Consider the following 22,680-nt stretch of genomic DNA (forward strand, 5'->3'; position numbering starts at 1 on the left):
CCTTACATCAAAGTCCACAGAACACCCCTTACCTCTGAGTCCCCCTTACCATAGTGCACTCACTCGCTCAGAGGCAGGAGAGAGAAGGGAGGAAGGCGGCCTATGCACTTGGCGGTTGTGGTATTTGGTTAGTTGGGGAGTGTACTGTAGGTATGAGCAACCCAGGCAGCAGGGGGAATTCACACTACACTGGGTGATTAGGGTGTGTCCAGGCACACCTAAGTTGGGGGGGCCACAGTCCAGTCCAGGGTTTCAGGGCGTCTGAATCCTGGACACATGAATCAAAACCCGGACTGTCCGGGTGAATCCCAGACGGGTGGCAACCCTAGAACTGTGGTGTGTGCGTATGTACTGTATATCCCTATATCTCCACTCCCACCAAATGGGGTATAAATAAATGGGGTATAAATAGATTACTGATTGGGATGAGTGAGGGGATCCTGGCACCTTTTGATTTTGTAGCTAAACTGATTATAGATTTGGTCATAATTAGCCTCAAATTTTTCACTATGTGGGAGTGCTTAGGAGAAATTTGCTTGCAAAAAACCTACCTTGATGAAATCCTTCCCATGTGTCAGGAACATACTGATAGTGGTACCGCAGTAACTCTGAGGCATAAAGGGGCATGAAGGTGCAGGCGGGCTGATAACCATCCAGTGAAGAGACATGCGCCAGTGCACTTGCGCAGATCGTGCATTTGATGTGCGCATTCGTGTGCGGTAGCTGTGTTTTTGGCACCCAGTGGTCTATAAAGATGCTTCAGCTGCACTAGTTCCTTGCTGTTTAATCATACCAAACTACGCCTGCGAGGGGCCTACAACTTGGTCCGTATTAGCACAGGGGACGGATGGAAAACAGTGTTCCGCACCAGGTTCGGCCATTATGAATACCTGGTCATGCCCTTTGGCCAGTGCAATGCCCCTGCCACCTTCCAACACTTCGCCAATGACATTTTCAGAGACTGTTTGGATATCTTTGTAATCGTTTATCTAGACGATATCTTGATTTTCTCTGCATCCCTTGACCGGGGACATGTCAAGAACGTACTCTGCCGGCTCCATCAACATGGACTATACGCTAAGCCAGAAAAATGTGAGTTTGAGCAGCAGAGCATCCAGTTCCTAGGCCTGGTAATATCCATGGAAGGATTCAAGATGGACCCATAAAAAGTTGCAGCCATTCTGGACTGGCCTGCACCCTCAGACAAAAAGGGGATGTAGCGTTTCGTTGGCTTTGCAAACTTTTACCGGAGGTTCATCAAGGGATTCTCCCCAATCCCCGGTTACCCAGCTGACAAAACAAAATTTTCGGTTCCGTTGGACTTCTGAGGCGCAGGCTGCCTTTGCAACTTTAAAAGGGACTTTTCACATCTGCTCCCATCCCGAGTCATCCAGATCCTGCTCTGCCTTATCTACTCGAGGTAGACGCCTCAGAAACAGCAGTAGGGGCAGTTTTCCCAATAGCAGGGTCTCAACGACTTGATGCACCCAATAGCCTTCTTCTCCCGTAAGCTCTCTCCAGCCGTGGAAATCTATGATGTGGGGGGGCCGAGAGCTTTTGGCCATCATAGCTGCACTTGAAGAATGGAGGTATTTGTTAGAAGGAGCAGCACATCCCATACTCATTTACACAGACCACAAAAATCTGGAATACCTGAGAGCCGCCAAGCATCTGAAACTGCGTCAACTGCGTGGTAGGCATTATTCTTTTCCAGATTCTCCTTCCACATTACTTACTGGCCGGGTTCAAAAAACGTTAAGCCAGACGCATTTTCTCGCATGTTTGATGACCCAAAGGAAGTGTCAGCATCAGATACCATCCTATCAGAAGGTAACTTCCTGCTTTTACAGACGGACCTGATGTCTGGCCTAAAGCAAGCTTCAGCAAATGTGCCCTGTCCTTCTGGAATTACCCTGGTACCCAAGGATGGGTTGCTATGGAAGGATGATAAATTTTTTGTGCCAGAAGGTATCTGGGTAACAGTGTTAGGCCTTTGTCATGACCATTCCCATGGCAGGCCATTTCGGAATTCACAAGACTCTTGTGTGGCCGGATCTCGAGAAGAGTTGTAAGGAATATGTGAATTCATGTGCCACCTGTACTCGAAACAAAACTGCTAGAAGCAAGGCCTGGGGTCTGCTCAGACCACTAACGGTTCCTGATAGGCCATGGAGAATGATCGCTATTGACTTTATAGTAGAACGTCCCCCATCAGAAGGATGTTCGGCTATCTTTGCAGTGGTTGACCGCTTGTCTAAGATGGCCCATTTTGTGCCACTGAAGAATACGCCTTCTGCCATGGAGACTGCACGGGTCTCTTCGTCAAGGAGATTGTAAGGCTGCATGGGGTCCCAACGAACATCATTTTGGATAGAGGGGTTCAGTTCACCTCTTGTTTCTGGAAAGCACTCTGCGAGGTTCTAAAGATTGAGACTGTCTATGGCCTCTGCTTATCACCCTCAGACTAATGGGCAAACTGAGAGGACAAACCAGACGCTTGAACAATATATGCGGTGCTTCACCACATACGTTCAGGACAATTGGGTAACACTACTGCCCTTGGCGGAGTTCGCCTACAACAATGCCAGGCACTCGGCCACAGGTCAGTCCCCCATTCTTGACTAACTATGGATTCCATCCAGTCTTTCTACCCGACATTGTTCCTGAATCCACAGTTCCAGCAGTTCAGAGCACTGTCGATTTCCTGAGTCGCAACAATAAGTTACTGCAAGAAGCCGCGATCAAGGCGCAGGCGACTAACTAAGAGGATGTTTGACAGGAAGAGGAGAAGGGAATTGGGGGAAGGTGAAGAGGAGAGGGGAATTACGTCTCAAACCTGTGGCTGTCTACTACTAACCTCAGAATGGCTTGCCCCTTGAAGAAACTGGCACCCAAGTTTATTGGTCCATTTCCGGTAAAGAGGAAACTAAATGAAGTATCATACGAACTTTCTCTACCTGATTCAATTAAAATGCACCCAGTATTTCATGTGTCATTGTTAAAACCCATCATGCCGGGTTCCTTCTCATACAGGGGATCGGGGCCACCTGAACCCATGATCATCAATGGGGATGAGGAATATGAGGTGGAGGCTGTCTTGGATTGCAGGAGAAGAAGGAACCAGCTGCAACATCTGATCAAATGGAGGAGGCATGGCCCAGAAGAAAATCCCTGATAACCTAAGCGAAATGTCCATGCCAAGTAGGTAATCCAGGCCTTTTTTCGCAGCCATCCTTAAAAGAGGGTTCATTTGGGCACCCGGAGGTTGCCCATAAGGAGGGGGCAATGTCAGGAACACACTGATCGTAGTACCGCAGTAACTCTGAGGCATACAGGAGCACAAAGGCGCAGTCGGGATGATAACCATCCACCTGTGAAGATACGTGCGCATGCGCAGATCGCGCATGGATGTGTGCATGCTCGCATGGTAGACGTGCTTTGGCGCCCAGTGGCCTATAAAGACGCTTCAGCTGCACTAGTTCCTTGCAGTTTGACCTGCAGCTGTACCCTGTGTTCTGATCCTGTGCCTGTATCTGATTCAGTATGGACCCGGCTTCCTGACCACGCTGCCATCTCCAGTCCTGAACTTTGGCTTGTTTGACCTTGTTATTCCTGCCTGCTTCTCTATTGCCAAACCCGGCCTGAACTCTGACCACTCTCTGCCTGCTGTTTATGCTGACTAACCCTCTGTGTATGACCTGGCTTGTCTGACTCTGCTCCAGCCTGCTGTCCTGTATCCGCAGGACACCTGCGTCCGCTGTTCCTGCTATCATCTGCTGCTCAGTGATCCAGCCTGGTCCTGCTACTCGTCAGCTGCTACCACTTCAAGCAAGAGAACCTTGCAGGCACTTTTAGCTCACCGTGCTCTTGCAGCCACTGTCGCAACTCCAGTGGTCCCTGAGCCGGGGCTGTAAGAGAGGCCTCTCTCTGCACATCAGGCTCATCTGCAAGGTACGTGGTTGTGCAAGCCCTGTGATGCCTCCCATTCATCCAAAGAAGGCTCAGGTAGTGGTGGAATGGATGACGTGGGTCACCCCCTTACTGTCCCTACCAGATTTACCAACCTGGAAGCAGTCCACCTCTACTGCAGCAGAGCAGCAAGGAAAAGGGTTCTGCATGCCAGTTTAGAAAGAATGGGGAATCACCTTTACGCTTTCAGCATGTTCCAGCTCTGGCACACGTTTGCAAAGGACCCCAACAGAGAGGGTGGAAATTGCTCCTGATCCCTAGGATGTGGTGGTGGTGGAGGAATAGCCAGGTATGTGAGGAGAGAGATCTTCAAGGGGCAGCAGAGACTATAGACCTCGGCATAATAGAAGAATGTAGCCAGTGTTCAGGATGTAGGGCAGAAGGACCAATATGTGGAAGTGGGACTTCAAGGTAGATCAGGGCAAGGTTCTGTATGTCAGTACAGAAGAAAAGGGGAATCACCTCTACTCCTTCCTCATGTACCACCTCTGGCACATGGAATCAAAGAACCCCAGCAGAGAGGAAATGATGGAAATGGCTCCTAATCTCCAGGATGTGACGGTGGATAACTAGTCAGGTATGGGAGGAGTGAGATCTTTAAGGTGAAGACACAGCAGAGTCTATAGACCCCAGCATGGCGGCACAAAAGTAGCTGGGGTCCAAGGTGGGTGGCAACAATTCCAGCTATGGCTGCCCACATTGATCTGACATCCGATTCTGGGGACAGTGCGGAGGGGGACAAATCCTTAGTGCTGCTACTCCAGTATCTGGGTAGCTCAGATGACAAGGCTTTAGATCTGGTACTGTGGGAGGGACGGCAGCAATGGGGATGCAAGACCACCAAGAAGCCTTCAAAAGTAGTCCACCTGCAAGGGCAGGTGGCATGAACTTAGTTATGGGAGGTCTCACTTATTTCCACCTAGGGATGGGCCTAACACCCCCTTGTTAGGTTCACACCAGAACATCTCGATCAGGGAAAAAGTTAGTGAACTCTATTAAAGTCTATGGGACATGAACATGAAAAATCAAAAGTCCTAATTTTAAAGGCTTATAAGAAAGTTATTGCCCTAAAAAGTGTATGGGGACCCGGGTACTGCCCGAGGGGACATGTATCAATGCAAAGAAAAAACAATCGCGCAAAAGTGCAGTGCATTATGGAGCACTCATTCACGGGGGAACTTCTCTCCGAACGCCCCGTTTGTTCAGCGGATATATACAAAGCAATAAGCAAGTTTTGAGCACCTTTTTTTGAAGTCTGTTCTTCTCAGAACCTTAATCTTCAGTCTAGTGGTGTTTAATACAGGTTAAAGTTCGAGCGCAATTTGTATCTATTGTATCTATTGTACAAGATGCCAGGGATGGGTCCTGGACAGCAGGTATATTACCCCACTATTTCGGTTGTTGTACTTTTAAGGAGAATAGTTTGAAGGTAATATTGGTTACTCAAGGGTTCTCACCCATGCAGGGTGAGAGGTTCCGAGTTAGTCCAGCTACAGAGGGGAGGACTGACTTTTAGTAAAGTCCTTATTAGGGACCTGGAATTTTGGAAGTTTGAAGAATTTTGGGTGGGAAGAACCTCCAAAATCCTGATTAAAAAGGGACCTGAAGCTCCTGAACGGTTTAACCAAGACGCCTCAGAATCCTTAAAAGGAAGAGGAAACAGTCGGAACCTGGCGGTGAGGGAGAGAGCTGCTTGAGCTGTGAAGGAGTGCAGATAAGGTGGGTATAGTTGGGTCTGGTGATAGCGTCTCTTTAAAGATGATGGAATATTGAAGGAGGTGTGATGATACCCAGAAATACCTGTAAAGTTGAGGAATGATATGAACTCCACCCACCCCACACACACCCATTAGCATGCCCCTTTTATGCACCCAAATTCATGGTCATTCTGGTTCCAAGTTTTCTCTCTTCTATGTACAAGATGTAATGTGCTCGATCACGTGTTCATATCACTGACTGCTTGACATGATCATTTCACCTTGGCTGACCAGCATCAGGGTTCCACCTGGCTGTCTCTTCAGCAGCGGTCTTAGGTCTTCGATCTTGGCCTTTGGGCTTTTAACTGGTCCCTCAGACCATCTCGCACAATACCTCTGTGTTTCTGTGCCCCTCTCTCTTTGTAGTCGCAGTTCCCTGCTGCATGGGGCCACTCACTGGCCTTTTATAGGGGGATCTCCTAACATCCTGGGGTCTCTCAGCCCTCTGAGACCTCTAGATTCCCTCAGTCCCCTGAACTCACCTAGTTGTCTCGGCTCTCTCAGTCCTCCAGACTCAGTTAGCCATTTTGTCTCTCTCAGCCCTCTGGACAAGGGATCTCCTGACTCCAGAATAAAGTACTGTCTCCTGAGCAGAGTACATCTGTCCCCTAACAGGAGCCCTGCACTATGGCCAGGTCCTTCATTACATGGGCTGTGTGCACCTGCACTCACAGGCTTCTGGTCTCCAGTAAGACCTGAACATTGGGTTGGAGACTTCTTCCCTCTGAAAGCTCTTCGAAGTTTCAAAACTCCGGAATACAATCCGGGAATACCAAAAACCCAGTTGAAAAAACACCTTTCTGCACTCAAAATCAAACAGACTCTTTCAGCAGTCCCAACTCTTTAGTCCAATGGGCCTGGACGATCTCCAATATGGAGTGCTGTCTTTCAAGTAGATCACCTCTGTCTCCAAACAGGAACAGATGCCTGTCTTCAGATGAGACACACCTCACTTCTGGTTGGAGCCCTGAAGTATTCCCAAGCCTTTGTTATATAGGGTTGTGTGCACCTGCACACACAGCCTTCTGGTCTCCAGTTAGCCCTGAACACTGGGTTGGAGACAACTTCCATCTGAAAGCTTTTCAAAGTCTCAAAACTCCAGAACCCAACCCGAGAATACCGAAAACCAGAGAAAGTTAAAAAAAAAACACCTTTCTGGACTCAAAATCAAACCAGACTCTCTCAGCTGTCCCAACTCTCTCGGTCCAATGGGCCTGGAATATCTCCAACATGGAGTGCTGTATCTCAAGTAGATCACCTCTGCCTCCAATCAGGAACACATACTTGTCTTTAGACAAGAGCACAACTTGGCTGGAGCCCTAAGGTATTCCCAAGCCTTTGTTATAAGGGCTGTGTGCACCTGCACTCACAGCCTTCTGGTCTCCAATAAGACCTGGACACTGGGCTGGAGACATCTTCCCTCTGAAAGCTCCTCATAGTTCTTAAAACCTTGAATCCCAATCTGGGAATATTGAAACCCAGATAAGGTTGAAAAAAAAATCACCATTCTCTACTCAAAATTAACTCTACATTTGGGGAAACCCAGTGTTCTTTTTTCATACTTTTACACGGTGGTAGGGCCTCGCACTGTCATCCTGTTAGATGTGATCTGAAAATGAGGAAGAAAGATGATCTTGTGGTTGGAGGTGGTGATGGTGCTGAGGAGGAAATATGGGTGGAATGATAGATGGGTCTATGAACTGAGATTTTTGAGAAGGGGAAGAGTATGAGTAGGGGAGAGTACAGTTCCAACAAGTACAAGCTGGTAAAACCAAACTACTAAGACACAAGATTAAGACTAAAACCTACAGGATGGCCCTTACCTGTAGTGTTAGAAAAAGGAATAAAAAGGAAAAGGAAAGAACATTTCTGAAGGCAAACTTTTAATCTTCATGTTCTTTAATATGTTAATATATTTGCATTGTTATCAGGTAAATATAAAATGTAACATCTGAAAATGTCAGACTGATAACGGCTGCACTGAAATTGTAAGTCCTGTTGTGTAGTCTGATCTCCCCTTTTTTCCATACAAAAGCAATATTTAGCTCATTTCTCACCATGATCTCTTCCTTTGAAGCTTCTGCTGATGATCAGGGGAGAGCAGACTACACTGCTAGAGGGACTCAACCAGCAGTGACACCCCCTCCTTCTCTCTCCTAGAGGGACCCAACCAGCAGTGACACCCCCTCCTTCACTCTCCTAGAGGGACCCAACCAGCAGTGACACCCCCTCCTTCTCTCTCCTAGAGGGACCCAACCAGCAGTGACACCCCCTCCTTCTCTCTCCTAGAGGGACCCAACCAGCAGTGACACCCCCTCCTTCTCTCTCCTAGAGGGACCCAACCAGCAGTGACACCCCCTCCTTCTCTCTCCTAGAGGAACCCAACCAGCAGTGATACCCCCTCCTTCTCTCTTCTAGAGGGACCCAACATGCAGTGACACCCCCTCCTTCTCTCTCCTAGAGGGACCCAACCAGCAGTGACACCCCCTCCTTCTCTCTCCTAGAGGGACCCAACCAGCAGTGACACCCCCTCCTTCTCTCTCCTAGAGGAACCCAACCAGCAGTGATACCCCCTCCTTCTCTCTTCTAGAGGGACCCAACATGCAGTGACACCCCCTCCTTCTCTCTCCTAGAGGGACCCAACCAGCAGTGACACCCCCTCCTTCTCTCTCCTAGAGGGACCCAACCAGCAGTGACACCCCCTCCTTCTCTCTCCTAGAGGGACCCAACCAGCAGTGACACCCCTCCTTCTCTCTCCTAGAGGGACCCAACCAGCAGTGACACCCCCTCCTTATCTCTCTCCTAGAGGGATCCAACCAGCAGTGACACCCCCTCCTTCTCTCTCCCCTAGAGGGACCCAACCAGCAGTGACACCCCCTCCTTCTCTCTCCTAGAGGGACCCAACCAGCAGTGACACCCCCTCCTTCTCTCTCCTAGAGGGATCCAACCAGCAGTGACACCCCCTCCTTATCTCTCCCCTAGAGGGACCCAACCAGCAGTGACACCCCCCCTTCTCTCTCCTAGAGGGACCCAACCAGCAGTGACACCCCCTCCTTCTCTCTCCTAGAGGGACCCAACCAGCAGTGACACCCCCTCCTTCTCTCTCCTAGAGGGACCCAACCAGCAGTGACACCCCCTCCTTCTATCTCCTAGAGGGACCCAACCAGCAGTGACACCCCCTCCTTCTCTCTCCTAGCAAAGTAAGACAGACAGAACTTTGAAGTCTTTAGTGATCTCTGTTTTCCCTATAAATTGTTTCTTCCATGATAAAGATCAGAGGAGCGCTCAGCCACGTGTTTTCTGAGGTGTATATCAAGGTGAGCTTCTTTCCAGTGTGAGATCTCTGATGTACGGCAACATATGATCCATATAGAAGACATTTCCCGCACTCAGGACACTAATACACCTCGAGGGTTGTGTGGGTTCTCTGATGTCTGGTAAGACAAGACTTCCATGAAAAACATTTCCCGCATTCAGAGCAGCAATAAGGTTTCCCCCCTGTGTGCAAACTAAGATGTCTGGTAAGTACAGGTTTCTGTGAAAAACATTTCCCGCACTCAGGGCAGGAATATGGCTTCTCACCCGTGTGAGATCTTTGATGTCTAGCAAGATCTGATTTTGACGGAAAACATTTCCCGCACTCAGGACAGGAATATGGCCGCTCCCCTGTGTGAGATCTTTGATGTCTAGCAAGATCTGACTTTCTTGGACAACATTTCCCGCACTCAGGGCAGGAATACGGCTTCTCCCCCGTGTGAGATCTTTGATGTATAGAAAGCTCTGATTTATGTGGATAACATTTCCCGCACTCAGGGCAGAAATGAAGCTTTTCCTCAATGTGAGATCTCTGATGCACAAGAAGATTTAGTTGTGAGCCCAAACTTTCCCCACATTGAGGACAGGGAAATGTCTTCTCCCCCTGAACTCCGGCACCATCCCTCACAGTACGAGGTTGCTCAGAGTCAGAGGGATTCCATGGTCTATCCACACTGTGAAGTTCACCATCCATAGTGGAGCTCATTGTCTTTTCTCCTCCACAATCTCCTGTGATGTCCTCATCTTCCATTTTACAACCTGGAGATAAAGTGAGACGATCCTTTGAGGGTTTCTCCATGGCGTGTCCTGGAAAAATATAAAAACATCATCAATAGATATGAGAGGGTTAGTTCACTTCCATCAAGATTCCATCTGGATCAGGTAGATATGAGTGAGCAGATGTTCTCTGTGGAGGTCCCAACCAGCTGGGACTCTTCCCCCTCTTCAGTCAAAGGGCCTTTGGTCCTCCTCCCAGATCACTTCTACATTTACACAGCCTTGTCAGAAGAGCGGGAACCAATGGGGACTGGGAGGTCCATGCTCTTTACACAACCACAAGTCTAGGCACTGGGTCATGTGATCTCTGATAAACAAGAGGGTCAAAGTTCAGACTTGCAGACCCTTTACCATAGAACAAGTGACCATAGGCCTAGGCTTCTGGTGATATGCAGCACCGGAGGGAGCTTGCAGTATTTTTTCCTGGAAGGGTTACATTTTATTTTTCAAACCAACAAGACTGTTAACAGAGTTTTATGGTAACATTTAGCTATAAGTCTGCTTGACAGAAGGAACCAACCTAAGAAAGTCTCAAATTGTGTTATCATATCTGTGCTACTGTAACTAGGAGTGACACACAACCTAATACTACCAGCTGAGCGCCAGGACAGGTATCAGTACAGGGAGGTGACCATTATCAACCTATTATTGGCTGATATCACTCAGCTCCCGCCCTACTCTGGACCAATCAAGTGTGCAGTAACAGAGCAGAGATAAGAGAAGAATATATTATGGGTCACCTGTGCTGATCTCTGTAGGAGTGTCCTCCTCTATGAATGTCCTCGTCATTCCAGCCTCCTCTGTATATTGCTGATCATCCCTCACATACGTCTCTTCTACTTCACCCTCAACTTTCATGTTCATCAGATCTTCACCCTAAACCAACAGAATGGCAGAAAATAACATCTGTAACATAGAAGTATTTATGATGTGAGATCACATAGAAAATATCATCTCCACACATCATCTCCACATGTCAGAGTGTTCAATCACTTTATGTTCCCGACCCTCAACTCCACCTACCTGATGATGGTGAGGGATGATGTGACCTTCCTGTGTGGAATCCCGGGAATGCAGAGGACGGGGACATCTCTCTGGTGGGTGCCTGTTACTAGGTGGCTCCATCAAAATGCCCTTGTAAAGATCCTTGTGTCTTCTGGAAAGCTCCTTCATCACACCATACTCCTCATCTTCCTCTTTATACTCTTCTTTAACAACAATATTATAATGCCTGAGGTTTCCACTCTGAGTATGTAAAAAAAAAAAAAAAAAAACACCACTCATTGTAACAAACATTCTTGTATATGAATCATAACTATCAGGGATTGTTCCTCATCTACCTGATGATGTTGAGGGACGATGTGATCTTCCTGTGTGGAATCCCGGGAATACAGAGGACGGGGACATCTCTCTGGTGGGTTCCCATTACTGGATCCATCTGTAGGAAACACACACACTGACTGAATACATTGTTTCTATGTGTTTATCAGATGATGGGGGATCTAGGTGGAGCCTCCGTACTGCTCTCTCCTTTACAATAAAGTCTCCTCTTACCCGGTGATGTGAGGGGCGGCTGATTGTCCATCATGAGGTCCTTGTAGAGATCCTTGTGTCCTTCTAAATACTCCCACTCCTCCATGGAGAAATAGACAGTGACATCCTGACACCTTATAGGAACCTGACACACACAATGATACAGTCACCATCCAGACACATCCCTTGTCTGTTACTGGATAATGTCCCAGAATTCCCAGAATCCTCCTCACCTCTCCTGTCAGCAGCTCCATCATCTTCTTGGTGACTTCTAGAATCTTCTCCATGTTGTGTCTCTCAGGTTTTAGGGAGTCACATGGAGGCACTGTGATGGTCATATGATCACCTGACTTCACAAGAGGAAATCTCTGTATTGGAGAACCAATAGGAATATCATGTTAGAATCCCAGAATCCTCCTCACCTCTCCGGTCAGGTCTGTGTTTTATTAATAGAGATAAGAGTGATGTCATGTGACCTCCCAGAATCCTCCTCACCTCTCAGGTCAGGTCTGTGTTTTATTAATAGAGATAAGAGTGATGTCATGTGACCTCCCAGAATCCTCCTCACCTCTCCGGTCAGGTCTGTGTTTTATTAATAGAGATAAGAGTGATGTCATGTGACCTCCCAGAATCCTCCTCACCTCTCCGGTCAGGTCTGTGTTTTATTAATAGAGATAAGAGTGATGTCATGTGACCTCCCAGAATCCTCCTCACCTCTCCGGTCAGCAGGTAGATGATCTCCAGGGTGAGGTTTAGTATCTTCTCAGTCATGTGACTCCGGTCCTCCTCCATCCTTATTCTTGCCGTCATCTATGAAAGTTTCCCTGTAGACAGATATCATTGATAACAGAGAATTATCTGGATTGGTTGTGGAATAATAGGATAAGGATATCAGGAGGTAATATGAAGGTCAGTATTATTTAAGAACTTCACCTCTCCCCTCCAATGGGAACATATTTAATCTGGACCGTTTGGCATTTATGATTTTTGTGGGCAGGGAGCCTCTTATCCTTTGACCTGCTAGATCGCAAAGTCCATTTTCTATGTTGGATGTGTTTTGTTTAGCAATAGATCTGCAGACAAGGAGCAATAAATAGGATCCCTCTACCTTCTGGAAGAATTCTGCTCTCAAGTATTGCTGTGAGGTCAGTGTGATGTCATAGTATGTGCTGACTGTATGGAGGGACATTGGGAGGAGGAGCTGTGAGGTCAGTGTGATGTCATAGGATGTACTGACTCTGGATGGAAGGACATTGGGGAGGAGCAGCTGTGATGCCAGTTTTGAGTCGATGTGATGTCATAGTGTGCGCTGACGCTGAATAAAGGGAGATTGGGGGGCGGGGTTTTGAGGGCCCTCTATGAGTCTCCTGTGCAAACCAATGCTGCTAGGTGCATCCCACATCTTCTAAACTGAAAGTGAAAAGTGAACTTTCTACAATACAGAAACCATATTTATGTGACATCTGTGTACTCTGGAGACTTTGCCTTTTAGATTTTAGTTTACTGAACACACCCGAAGGAGCCGCTTCAAGAAGGGTTGATTATTCGGAAAACATACCTAACGGAGTAAGACTTGGGCAACAATACCAATGAAGAGCAGCAAAACAGAAGCAATAAAAAAAGTCTCAGCTTCAGCCAGTCATAGTCCTCCCGCTGTTGCGGGTGATGGGTGAGAGTCAATCACAGGGCCGGAACATTTTCTTCATTTTGGACATGTGTCACCTAATCCACCAATGATCTTCTCACCTCATCAGTCTATACTAACATATTATATGACTTCTATTGGGTGCGGAAGATGGGAGGTTTATTTAGATGAGGATTTGAATAGATATGTCTTTATTTTAGGAGCTTTGATAACAAAAAAAAAAAGGGAAAAATAATTTTTCCACACTATATATGTGTGTATCATCATCTGCTGGAGATAAAAGACGTCACGGTGACTATGGAGGAAGAAGACGGAACATGGCGGGCGGGGGGGGTTACTGGGTGTAAATAGAAAATAAGATCTTATTACCTCCTCTGCTGCCAGTTCAAGCAATGTCTCCTCTCTGCTTCCTCCCGACTCACGTCTCACCCGGAACTTCCTGTCTGTACCTGACATCACTTCCTATCTACCATAGAGACTTCCTATATGGGTATAGGTGAGATCACCACCTTGTGGAGCTCAGAGGAACTGCATCATTGAGAAACATTTATTTATTTTATTTAAAAGGTACTTATATAGTGCCGTCAATTTACGCAGTGCTTTACATATACATTGTATATTCACATCGGTCCCTACTCTCAAGGAGCTTACGATCTAAGGTCCCTAAACTCACATTCATATACTAGGGCCAATTTAGACAGAAGCCAATTAACCTACCAGCATGTCTTTGGAGTGTGGGAGGAAACCGGAGTACCCAGAGGAAACCCACGCAGGCACAGGGAGAACATGCAAACTCCAGGCAGGTAGTGTCGTGGTTGGGATTCAAACCAACGACCCTTTTTACTGCTAGGTGAGAGTGCTACCCACTACACCACGGTGCTGCCCAACACCATCTCGTAGTGTGAACATGGCCTTGTGCTGTGTGTGTGTGTGTGTATGTGCCTCATCTATAAGGATATACAGTATATACACACACAGCACAAGGCCGTGTTCACACTACAAGACGTTTCTCGGGGGGCTCCAGTTTCTCTGACCCCCACAAGGTGGTGATCTCACTTCTACCCAGACAGGAAGTCTCTATGGAAGACAGGAGGTGATGTCAGGTACAGACAGGAAATTCTGGGTGAGAAGTGAGTTGGGAGGAAGTAGAGAGAAGACATCTCTGGAACTGGCAGCAGAGGAGGAATTAAGATATTATTTTATTATAGCGCTCATCACTGTCCATTATTACAAACTAAATTGCCGTGTACCTCTTTGCCCTTTAAACGTCCCTTCTTTTAGTCTGATGTGCACACACAGATAACAAAAATTTACTATTTATCTGCCCAAAGTGTTTGTATCACTCTCAGTATTTCAACAGATTTCACGTTTTGAAGTGAAAGCACTAATATATAAGAAAAGTTTGACCAAAAGTCAAACCCTAATAAAAGTTTTCCCTGTAAAAGGTAAATTCTTACCTCTCTGAACGGAGCTCCGATGCCTGCTAAAGTCTTCTTCGGGAACTGGCACGACTGGGGAGTGCCGATCTTCTGATCCTCCACAGAGCTCTGTGGTTCCTCCTGTTAATCTCTACGTCACTACAGGACATGGTACAGAACAACGTACAGGATACAGTACAAGACACAGTACAGGGACACAATACGGGAACACGGTAGCAACAGAACAAAGCAAATGGGCACACTGGGAAAACTTTGAGGTATTGGGACTCCTGAGGTGGGGCTAAATACCCTATCAACAGCCAAAATCGGGAGGAGACTAATTTCTGGGACCTGCTGGGAGATGCACTCTGGTGGATAGTGGAACTACACCCTTCAGGTCCAATTACGACAACTAAATGGTGCTCATCCACTGCCTTGGCATATAGTGAACTCCTCCTAGTAAAAAATAATAATTCAACTTGGTCTCCTACCCATGGGAGAACCCTCTCTAACATATTTTGCCAAGTAAGGGCTTACATTGTAGAGACACCACATTGTAGGCAAGATTTGTATCTGTCTTTGCATGGCCAGCCACCTAGATTTGGCTGAAGTCTTCCTCCAGCGGGAGCCAGTGGTTTTGCAGGCTGTGATAAAGGTATCAATTGGTTTTACCTTCTCAAAATAAGCCATTTCCCTGTGCCTTGACCACCAAACAAGGTCCTTACTCAAGTTAGGAAGTTACCATTGGGGTACGTTCTAGTTAAGTCCTTTAACAGGAGATCGTCCAGGTATCTCATAATGTGCATACCCCAAGATCAAAACAGGTCTAGGACCGGGGAAAGCATCTTAGTGAAGACCCAAGGTGCTATGGACAGCGCAACAAATCGGTAATTTTGTGTGCCCACAGCAAAATGCAGATAGTGTTGATGAGTGGGAAACTTGGGATGTTTAAGTAAGCATTCCTGATGTCCACAGAGGCCAGCAGGTCCTCTAGAAGAAGGGAGGCAATCCCTCCCAGGTCCCTGCTGCGGTCAGTCCTGGATTCAAGGGAATGCGAATCCAGAGGTGCAAATGAAGCCCGAGATGGTCATCCCCTACCATCCCACTGTGAAGAGACTGTCCTCTTCTGGATCCTGGGAGAACCCCGCTGTTGGACATCCAAAAGGAAGTGTCCAAGTCATGCAGGCATTGATGTGGACATCTGAAGAAGGATCCAAGCTGGAGGTGAACAGATGAAGGGCAAGACTCGGGGATGCTGTTTCATGTGTCCGTGGGTTAAGTTAAGTAAAAGTGGGCATTTAGATTGGTATTTTTTTGTTTCAGTGATCAAATAGAGGGGGTGAAATAGAGGTTGGGGGCAGGGACGACATTGATCACAGATTGGGGCTTTAGGCTTCTGAGGGATTTTAGCAGAAAAACCTCTTTCTGATTTGACCTCTCAGAGGCAGAGGGATAGTCCCCTTAGGGGGTATGCCCACTGGGAGGGTGAAGCCAGGATGATACTCATCCATCATATCTTCATCCTTCACTATCTGTTGTGGTCCCTGCTTTATGTGTGCTGTACTCCAATCCCTGCTTTGCTCTCTAAGTAAACATACCACTTAAGGGGTCTTCATTGACGGGGCTCCACTGACTGATGGACCATGACCCTTGAACCATGCAACTAAATAAACGCAAAGCTCCACTTGCCAAGTTCAGGATCCACTTCCCAAAGCAACATTATAGGCTGGTTCTGCTCTTCGTCCATGCAGGCTCCAGGTATGGTCCCCCCAAGGCTTATCGGAGGAGTCAACTGATCTGGAAAGCTGTAATAGGGAGCTGCGATGGCTATAGGGCAACTATAAAGTTTCTATAAGAAGCTTGAGAAAAAGGAACAGGAAAAATGGTATGCTTCACTTAGAGCAAAGAGAAGACTTCCATCAATAAAAGTCTTTTTTATTTTTTAAAGTTAAAAAACTGTGAACAGCGGCGGTGCGTCCATAAGGGCACACGGGCACCGCCCCCTCTCTCCAGCCACCCCTCTATCACTAATAGATAGATTAATGCATTGCATGAATCCATCTATGGCCGCCGCTGCCACCCCCTATTCAGGCGCCCAGCCCCTTTTCGGGCACCGGGCACCTGAATTACAGCGGTGGGGTATTTTTTTTTTTTTAAGCACCCGATTAGAGCCATAGGCTCTAATAGGCGTCATGCCTGGCGCTCGCAGCTGTGTTAATAAAGCAAATGAATATTCACTTTCCTAACACTGAACCGTCTCTCCGCCAATCAGGTGCTTGGGTCTGTTACCTGTCACCTGATTGGCTGAGACGACAGGCGCTGTGATTGGATGCCTATCAGGCGACCAATCATAGAAGAGGACAGAAGAAGAAGACATTGAGGACATGGAGGAAACCGCTCACCGCCATCACCCGCTGCCCCACCGAGACAGGGTAAATGCAGACAGCGGGCGGGGGGGTAGCACAGTGGCAGCATTCAATGAGCACAGTGGTAGCATTTGATGGGCACAGTGGGAGCGCTTGATGGGCACAGTGGGAGCGCTTGATGGGCACAGTGGGAGCGCTTGATGGGCACAGTGGGAGCGCTTGATGGGCACAGTGGGAGCATTTGATGGGCACAGTGGGAGCATTTGACGGGCACAGTGGGAGCGTTTGATGGGCACAGTGGGAGCATTTGAGGAGCACGGGGGGGGGGCATTTGAGGAGCACAGTGGTAGCATTTGATGGGCACAGTGGGAGCATTTGATGGGCACAGTGGGAGCATTTGATGGGCACAGTGGGAGCATTTGAGGAGCACAGGGGGGGGGGGGCATTTGAGGAGCACAGTGGGAGCATTTGAGGAGCACAGTGGGAGCATTTGAGGAGCACAGTGGGAGCATTTGATGGGCACAGTGGGAGCGTTTGATGGGCACAGTGGGAGCGTTTGATGGGCACAGTGGGAGTGTTTGATGGGCACAGGGGGGGCATTTGAGGAGCACAGGGGGGGCATTGGGGGATCATTTGAGGAGCACAGGTGGGGCATTGGGGGAGCATTTGAGGAGCACAGTGGGATAATTTGAGAAGCACAGTGATAGCGTTTGATGAGCACAGTGATAGCGTTTGATGGGCACAGTGATAGCGTTTGATGGGCACAGTGGGAGCATTTGAGGAGCACAGTGGGAGCATTTGAGGAGCACAGTGGGAGCGTTTGATGGACACAGTGATAGCGTTTGATGGGCACAGTGGGAGCATTTGAGGAGCACAGTGGGAGCGTTTGATGGACACAGTGGGAGCGTTTGATGGGCACAGTGATAGCGTTTGATGGGCACAGTGGGAGCATTTGAGGAGCACAGTGGGAGCATTTGAGGAGCACAGTGGGAGCGTTTGATGGACACAGTGATAGCGTTTGATGGGCACAGTGATAGCGTTTGATGGGCACAGTGATAGCGTTTGATGGGCACAGTGGGAGCATTTGAGGAGCACAGTGGGAGCGTTTGATGGACACAGTGATAGCGTTTGATGGGCACAGTGGGAGCATTTGAGGAGCACAGTGGCTGCGTTTGATGGGCACAGTGGCTGCGTTTGATGGGCACAAATAAGAAAGAATATCTCCACGCTACCAGGGCAACAATAAACAACAGAACACTAGCTGCAGCAGACACTGAACTGGTCAAACCGCACCAACAATAAGTAAATAAAAATCAATATATGGAGTTGCGCTCTAGTGAAAAAATTAGTACCATAAATAGAGTGCTAAATAAAGTGACATTGCATGTGCAAAATTGCATTTATAGTGACAACATATGTGCAAAATTGCATAGAAATGCATAAAATTGCTACATAATCACATAAGTGCATAGAATAAAGAGGTGCTAATGCTGACAAAATATGGAGGTAGAGTCCAACAGTACACATGAATAGAGAAAGTTAAAAAAAATTGAATAAAAATAAGATGCAGTGAAGTGCTTTACTCCAAGTGACAGTCAGTGAAAAGGTGTGCAGTGGCTCCTTACCTTACCGCTGTAAGGTAATAGCGTGTTGGTCAGTAAATCCTCCAAAGGCTCGCATCCGATGTTCCTCTTGTGTGGTGGTGGCCAGGGGAAGAGTCAATGGACTAGATATCCTAATACAGTATACCTTGGTAGCCTGATGTATAGTCTTCATATACAATGATAGGTTATCTCTATATGCCTCAGTGACAGTGAACAGCCTCCCCGGTCCGTGAACAAAGAGTAAAAAGGAGAGGGGGGACCCAAATCGTGAAGCATGTAATCACAGATATTTAATTTGAGTTTGCAGGTTTAAAAAGTACTCACATAATGAAACAGGTAAGAAACGAGATAAAAAATGAGCAGCGAGCTCGTGACCTGACGTCACTTCCGGTGCCCGTGTAAGCCAATCCAACGCGTATCGTCACGATCACATGACTTCCTCAGCACAATCGCTGCGTTTGATGGTACAGTGAGGCTGCAATTGATGTTTTTTTTTTTTTTTTCAGTTTGGTTGCGCCCCCTCCAAAAAAATTTTGAGCACCAACCGCCACTGGCTGTGAAGGAAAGGGAGGGGGGCTGTTTGTGTACAGGGAGGGGCCAGAGCCTTGTGTGTTTACAGGTTTGTGTATGTGAGGGGCTGCCATATATACAGGTGTTTGTGCGGGGGGGGGGTGCTAACATATATACAGGTGTGAGGGGGGCGGATATATACAGGTGTTTGTGGGGCTAATATATACAGGTGTGTGGGGGGCTGACTGACATATATACAGGTGTGTGGGGCACTGAAATATATACAGGTGTGTTGGGGGGCAGGGCGCTGACATATATACAGGATTGGGGGGAGGGGAGCTGAGTGAGTACAGGTGAGGTGGCTGGTGTGCGGATTCGGTAGGATGGCCCATGGGCAAGCCCTGGGGAATGTTGGTGGTCAGGCTGGGGGGGGGGGGGGGACAGGCCTAAAGCTGTTTAAGGGGCCCAAAAATTTCTAAGGGCTGCCCTGCCCTGGAGATCATCTACCTCCTGATTGGAGAGGTGAGGAGGATTCTGGGAGGTCACATGACATCACTCTTATCTCTATTAATAAAACACAGACCTGACCGGAGAGGTGAGGAGGATTCTGGGAGGTCACATGACATCACTCTTATCTCTATTAATAAAACACAGACCTGACCGGAGAGGTGAGGAGGATTCTGGGAGGTCACATGACATCACTCTTATCTCTATTAATAAAACACAGTCCTGATCGGAGAGGTGAGGAGGATTCTGGGAGGTCACACGACCAGAGAGGTGAGGAGGATTAAGAGGAATGCAATAGGATTTCAGTACTTACTGTAAACTCAATTTCTTGGAGTCTATTGAGGGTCATACTGATGGCTGGAAGCAAAAATTTCAGCTTGTAGCCCCTGAAAACCACCGTATGCATCCAAGCATCTGAAATGCTGGCTGTCCAAATAACTGCAAAGGCTAACAGACCACCCCCAATTTGGAAGGTAAGGGCATCATGTTTAGAGGTTTTTTTTTTTTAGACAGACTGGGTGTAAAGCTTGGACTTGGCTTTGGAAGTTGAGGTCTGGTAGTAACCAAAGGAACTCCTCCCAGATTGAGCCCCAGGCTTCCTCGGCTCAGGCACTGAGGGATGGCCCCTGGGACAGCCTTGATGAGGATGTCCAGGGCTGCTCCAAAGAAATGATGTCCCTTGAAGGACATATAAAAAAAACACTGCATGCAGGTTCTGATTTTAAAAGCATAAAATGTTTATTCTTTATTTGTTTTATACTAAAAAAATATTGTGTAAAATTGTGAGTCCGGCGGGTATTTAAGCTGCCCACTTGTGTGTGGTCTTTGTTGGTTCCCGAAGTGCGATACTCTCCCTCCCATTCCCCTTTTCAGGGCATTTCTCAAATTAATTTCTCTCCTCAAACATCTATTACTTATCTTGGGTATGCCTCCTTTTTTGGTATACCGACCAGTAGACCAGGGCACACCTCAGGTCCATTTCATGATGTAAGTCTTGTGGCGCGTTCATGTGGTTCACATCCATCCCGGTTGAAGGACTTCGACTATAGAGAAGTGGAGATCAGACTATATAACAGAACTGACAATTTCAGTCAAGTAGTTGTTGGCCTTGGTTTGCTTGGACAATGCCATCTGCTGGAAGAAAGTGGAAAATATAACTTTTTCAGATGTTACTTAGTATATGCATTTTTTTAAAAGGGAGACAGACATACTGCAAGTTACATCTGAAAAAGTTATATTTTCCACTTTCATCCAGCAGGTGGCATTCTCCAAGCAAACCAAGGCCAACAACTACTTGGCTGAAATTGTCGGTTCTGTCATATAGTCTGATCTCCCCTTCTCTTCATCCACATCTACTATAGCTCCTCTCTTCGCCATGAGGTCTTCCTGTAAAAGTTTCTGGTGAAGAGCAGTGGAGAATAGACAACATGGCTAGAGGGACTCAACCAGTGTCAAACCATCCTTCTCTCTCTACTAGCAGAATAAGCCAAGACTTCAAAACAGTTTACCACTCTAAGGGCAAGAATATGGCTTCTCCCCTTTGTGAGATTCTTGATGTTTGACCAGATCTGCTTTGCGTAGATAACGTTTCCCACACTCTGGGCAGGAAAACAGCTTTTCACGCTTGTGGCACATCTGATGTTTATTAAGATTGGCTTTTTGTGAAAAAGATTTCCCGCACTCAAGGCAGGAATATGGTTTCTCACCAGTGTGCGACCTCCGATGTGTGTTAAGATAGGATTTATATGAAAAACATTTCCCGCACTCAGGGCAGGAAAACGGCTTCTCACCTGCGTGGGATCTGCGATGTATAACAAGGCCTGTTTTCCGTGTATAACATTTCCCGCACTCAGGGCAGGAGTACCGCTTCTTGTCTGTGTGTAGTCTCTGATGTCTGGTAAGACTGGCCTTACCTGAAAAACGTTTCAAGCATTCAGGGCAGGAATATGGCTTCTCCCCTGTGTGAGATCTTTGATGTACAATAAGGTCTGATTTCTGTAAAAAACATTTCCCACACTCTGGGCAGGAATGCGGCTTCTCACCTGTGTGAGATCTCTGATGTCTGATAAGCCTGGTCTTATCTGAGAAACTTTTCAAGCATTCAGGGCAGGAATATGGCTTCTCCCCTGTGTGAGATCTCTGATGTATCTGAAGGTCCGATTTCTGTGAAAAACTTTTCCTGCACTGAGGACAAGAATACGGCTTCTCACCTGTGTGCAATCTCTGATGTGTGTAAAGATTGGTCTTTTGTGAAAAACATTTTCCACATTCAGGACAGGAATATGGCCTCTCCCCTGTGTGAGATCTCTGATGTATAACAAGATCAGATATCCGCCAAAAACATTTCCCACACTCAGGGCAGGAATACGGCTTCTTCCCTTTGTGAGATCTGTAATGTATTAGGAGTTCTGATTTATAAAGAAAATATTTCCCACACTCGGAACAGGAATGGGGCTTGTCACCTTGGTGAGATGTCCCATGTATGGTCAGACTTAGCTCAGAGCTTAAACTATCCCCACGTTCAGGACAGGAAAATTTCTCCTCCTCCTGAATTCCGGCACCATCCCTCACAGTATGAGGTTGCTCAGAGTCAGAGGGATTCCATGGTCTATCCACACTGTGAAGTCCACCATCCATAGTGGAGCTTGTTGGCTTTTCTCCGGCACAATCTCCTGTGATGTCCTCATCTTCCATTTTACAACCTGGAGATAAAGTGAGACGATCCTTTGAGGGTTTCTCCATGGCGTGTCCTGGAAAAATATAAAAACATCATCAATAGATATGAGAGGGTTAGTTCACTTCCACCAAGATTCCATCTGGATCAGGTAGATATGAGTGAGCAGATGTTCTCTGTGGATGTCCCAACCAGCTGGGACTCTTCCCCTCTTCAGTCAAAGGGCCTTTGGTCCTCCTCCCAGATCACTTCTACATTTACACAGCCTTGTCAGATGAGCAGGAACCAATGGGGACTGGGAGGTCCATGCTCTTCACACAACCACAAGCCTAGGCACTGGGTCATGTGATCTCTGATAAACAAGAGTGTCAAAGTTCAGACTTGCAGATCCTTTACATAGAACAAGTGACCATAGGCCTAGACTTCTGGTGATAATGCAGCATTGGAGTGAGTCTGCTGGAAGAAAAGGAAGCAACCTAAGAAAGTCAATCTGTGTTATATCTGTGCTACTGTAGGAATGAAACACAACCTAATACTGCCAGCTGAACCCCAGGACGGGTATCAGTACAGGAAAGGTAACTATTATGAACCTATTATTGGCTGAT

At 47.2% G+C, this 22,680-nt stretch overlaps 2 protein-coding genes across 2 annotated transcripts in view; one reads left to right on the top strand and one right to left on the bottom strand.

Annotated features, from left to right (window-relative positions):
* Positions 1-22,680, top strand: part of LOC141104768 (uncharacterized) — a 280,800-nt gene that overhangs the window by 78,347 nt on the left and 179,773 nt on the right. The window lies entirely within an intron of this gene.
* The window catches only part of LOC141104988 (uncharacterized), a 443,832-nt gene continuing 428,774 nt past the window's right edge, over positions 7,623-22,680 (bottom strand). The window contains exons 4-5 of the mRNA XM_073594794.1: positions 20,930-22,151; positions 7,623-9,550 (exon numbers count right to left, since the gene is read on the bottom strand). Of these exons, the coding sequence (XP_073450895.1) occupies positions 9,124-9,550; positions 20,930-22,151 (1,649 nt within the window). The 3' untranslated portion in view covers positions 7,623-9,123. The remainder of the gene's footprint in view (positions 9,551-20,929; positions 22,152-22,680) is intronic.

Source organism: Aquarana catesbeiana, linkage group LG08 (genome assembly GCF_042186555.1).
Source record: "Aquarana catesbeiana isolate 2022-GZ linkage group LG08, ASM4218655v1, whole genome shotgun sequence".
Classification (NCBI taxonomy): domain Eukaryota; kingdom Metazoa; phylum Chordata; class Amphibia; order Anura; family Ranidae; genus Aquarana; species Aquarana catesbeiana.